Here is a 2,534-nt window from a genome sequence, read left to right as displayed (position 1 = left end):
TGTTTCATCTTGGTTATGAGAAATGGACACACCCAAGAATCCAGGCAGATGAAGCTGGTTTATCAGGTAGATGAAGGTATCTTTCCGTACAAACCTGCATTTCTCAGGAGGCACAGCTGCCTCCCTAATGGAGGCACAGTTACATCACTGAACAGAGCAATTACATAAGGTGCTCAAGAAAGTTAATCCAAATTAGCTAAAGACAAACGCATAAGATAATACAAGTCATATCACACCTACATAGAGACATTTTAATTCAGAGTAAAAATCTGTCCACACAGATACAGGCTAACAATTCCACTTTAAAAGCAAATTCAAATTAGTTTTAGAGCTTGTCTGCATGAAGACAAGCAGAAAATTAGTATCTACTCACAGGCCTTCTTCTTTGATTATTTCCAATAGAACTGCTGGTGTTGTCTTAGACTTCCGCTTCTCATCAACTGGAAAACAGAAAAAGCAAACTTTTAGATTCCAATTTTTAGCACTAATTTTCAAGTTCTTATTCTTCCTATTCTGAACATACCCTGGAAGAGCATGTTTCTTCCTCCTCGTAAAGGACAGACATTCCTTATTTCTGCAGCAAATCCAGAAAGCATCTCCTTATTTTCATTTGCCAGGTAAGACTACTTCTGTATTTTTCCCCAGACTAGCAGGTTCTGTTGTGCACCAGAGTATCCATGCTTACCAATTCCTAATCTGACAGTTGTGACAGGAACTGAAGGGAGGTTATCCTTAGGTAAGAGCCTTAAAATTGGGCCTGCCTAACTGCTCTCAAAATCATTCCTTGGAACTCCAGACTAGAACCATCAGAATCATAGAATTGTTGAGGTTGGAAGGGACCTTTAAGATCATCAAGTCCAACCATTAACCTGCCCTGACAAAACCACTTCTAAACCATGTCCCCAAGTACCATAACGACCCTTTTTTTAAAAACCTCCAGGGATGGCAAATCTACCACCTCCCTCTAAACCTCATCTGACATAACTTGAACCCATTTCCTCTCGTCCTATCACTTGTCACCAGAGAGAAGAGGTCAGCCCCCACCTCTCTACCTTTCAGGTAGTTGCAGAGAGTGATAAGGTCTCCCCTCAGCCTCCTCTTCTCCAGGCTAAACAACCCCAGTTCCCTCAGCCGCTCCTCACAGGGCTTGTCCTCCAGACTCCTCACCAGCGTTGTAGCCCTTCTCTGGACATGCTTCAACACCTCAATGTCCTTCTTGTATTGAGGGGCCCAAAACTGAACACAGTACTCGAGGTGGGGTCCCACCAGTGCCGAGTACAGAGGGATGATCTAGTCCTGCTCACCACACTATTCCTGATACAGGCCAGGATGCCGTTGGTCTTGTTGGCCACCTGGGCACACTGTTGGCTCATATTTAGCTAGCCATCTACCAACACCCCCAGGTCCTTTTCTGCCGGGCAGCTTTCAAGCCACTCTTCCCCAGGCCTGTAGCGCTGCATGAGGTTGTTGTGACCCAAGCGCAGGACCTGGCACCTAGCCTTGTTGAACCTCATACCATTGGTCTCAGCCCATCAGTCCAGTCTGTCCAGGATTAGCAGAGCAATCTCTTATAGCTAATCTGCAAACAGCTAGGCTTTAGCGAAATACTGTCCCTTCCTGCACTGAAAGCTGCTCAACAGCGATATGGTGCTCATTTCTCAACCACATATTTCTGACGACCTGGCTGATGACCTCCCTCTAGTTCTTAATGGTGCTTTAGTCACAGTGCTAAAACGCTTGGTGATTCTGTGACTTGATTAGAAGACAGAGCATTTAACAACAAAGTTTATACACAGATGCATTTTTGTAAATATTGGATGTTCCTACCCCCAGTTCTAACCCTGACTTTTCCCTTTAAACCATTCTCAGCAATAATTCTAGACTAGTTTTTCATGATAATGCCCCTGTGTTTTGAAGTGTTCTCAACAGCCAAAAGCAACAACACACAAATGTAATCCTGTGTCATCTCACATCTTTCTTTTTCTTTTTGGTCTCAAACAGTCATTTAAAAGCCATGTCTGGCCACACATCACACAGCCTTTTCAGCTAATTAAAAGGTTGCCCAATCCTTCCAAAAGGGAGAATTACCTTCAGCTGGAAAAATGGTGTTAGTGATTAAACGGTGTTAGTGTTAAACAGGTAAGATTCCTGTTCATGCAAGATAGGTTCCCTTACAACCACCCTTACAAGTGCCCAAGCCAAAATGAATAGAAACACCATTGTACAAAGAAACTAGAGTTTGACACTTACCCTGAAGTCTAAGCCTAGCTGTATCCAAAGGAAAAAATACAGTCATTGCAGTCATACTGCCCTGAAAAACAAAATAAACTGGCTATATAGTATATCAGTTGCTTGTACAGGTGCCTACCAGACTCTTTATAGCCCTTCACTTCTCACCCAGAAACCAGTGTACTAAGTAAATTTAAAAAGGGGACAGACTCCATACATAACAATGTCTATCTGAGGTGGGTTCTGGTCCCATGCTTACAAACAAGGTTTTTTTTCTCTTGTAGTATTAGATCAAGCTAAAATTA

General features: G+C 42.9%; 1 protein-coding gene across 1 annotated transcript in view; it reads right to left on the bottom strand.

Moving 5' to 3' along the window:
- SLC25A17 (solute carrier family 25 (mitochondrial carrier; peroxisomal membrane protein, 34kDa), member 17) overlaps positions 1 to 2,305 on the bottom strand; it is a 15,369-nt gene extending 13,064 nt beyond the window's left edge. Inside the window, exons 1-2 of the mRNA XM_009895254.1 lie at positions 2,251 to 2,305; positions 374 to 440 (exon numbers count right to left, since the gene is read on the bottom strand). Coding sequence (XP_009893556.1) covers positions 374 to 440; positions 2,251 to 2,305 — 122 coding nt within the window. The remainder of the gene's footprint in view (positions 1 to 373; positions 441 to 2,250) is intronic.
- Positions 2,306 to 2,534: the final 229 nt, after the last annotated feature.

The sequence above is a fragment of the Charadrius vociferus genome, unplaced genomic scaffold (genome assembly GCF_000708025.1).
Source record: "Charadrius vociferus isolate BGI_N301 unplaced genomic scaffold, ASM70802v2 scaffold251, whole genome shotgun sequence".
Classification (NCBI taxonomy): Eukaryota; Metazoa; Chordata; class Aves; order Charadriiformes; family Charadriidae; genus Charadrius; species Charadrius vociferus.
Note: the sequence above shows the minus strand (reverse complement) of the source record. Positions and strands in the feature narration are given on the sequence as shown.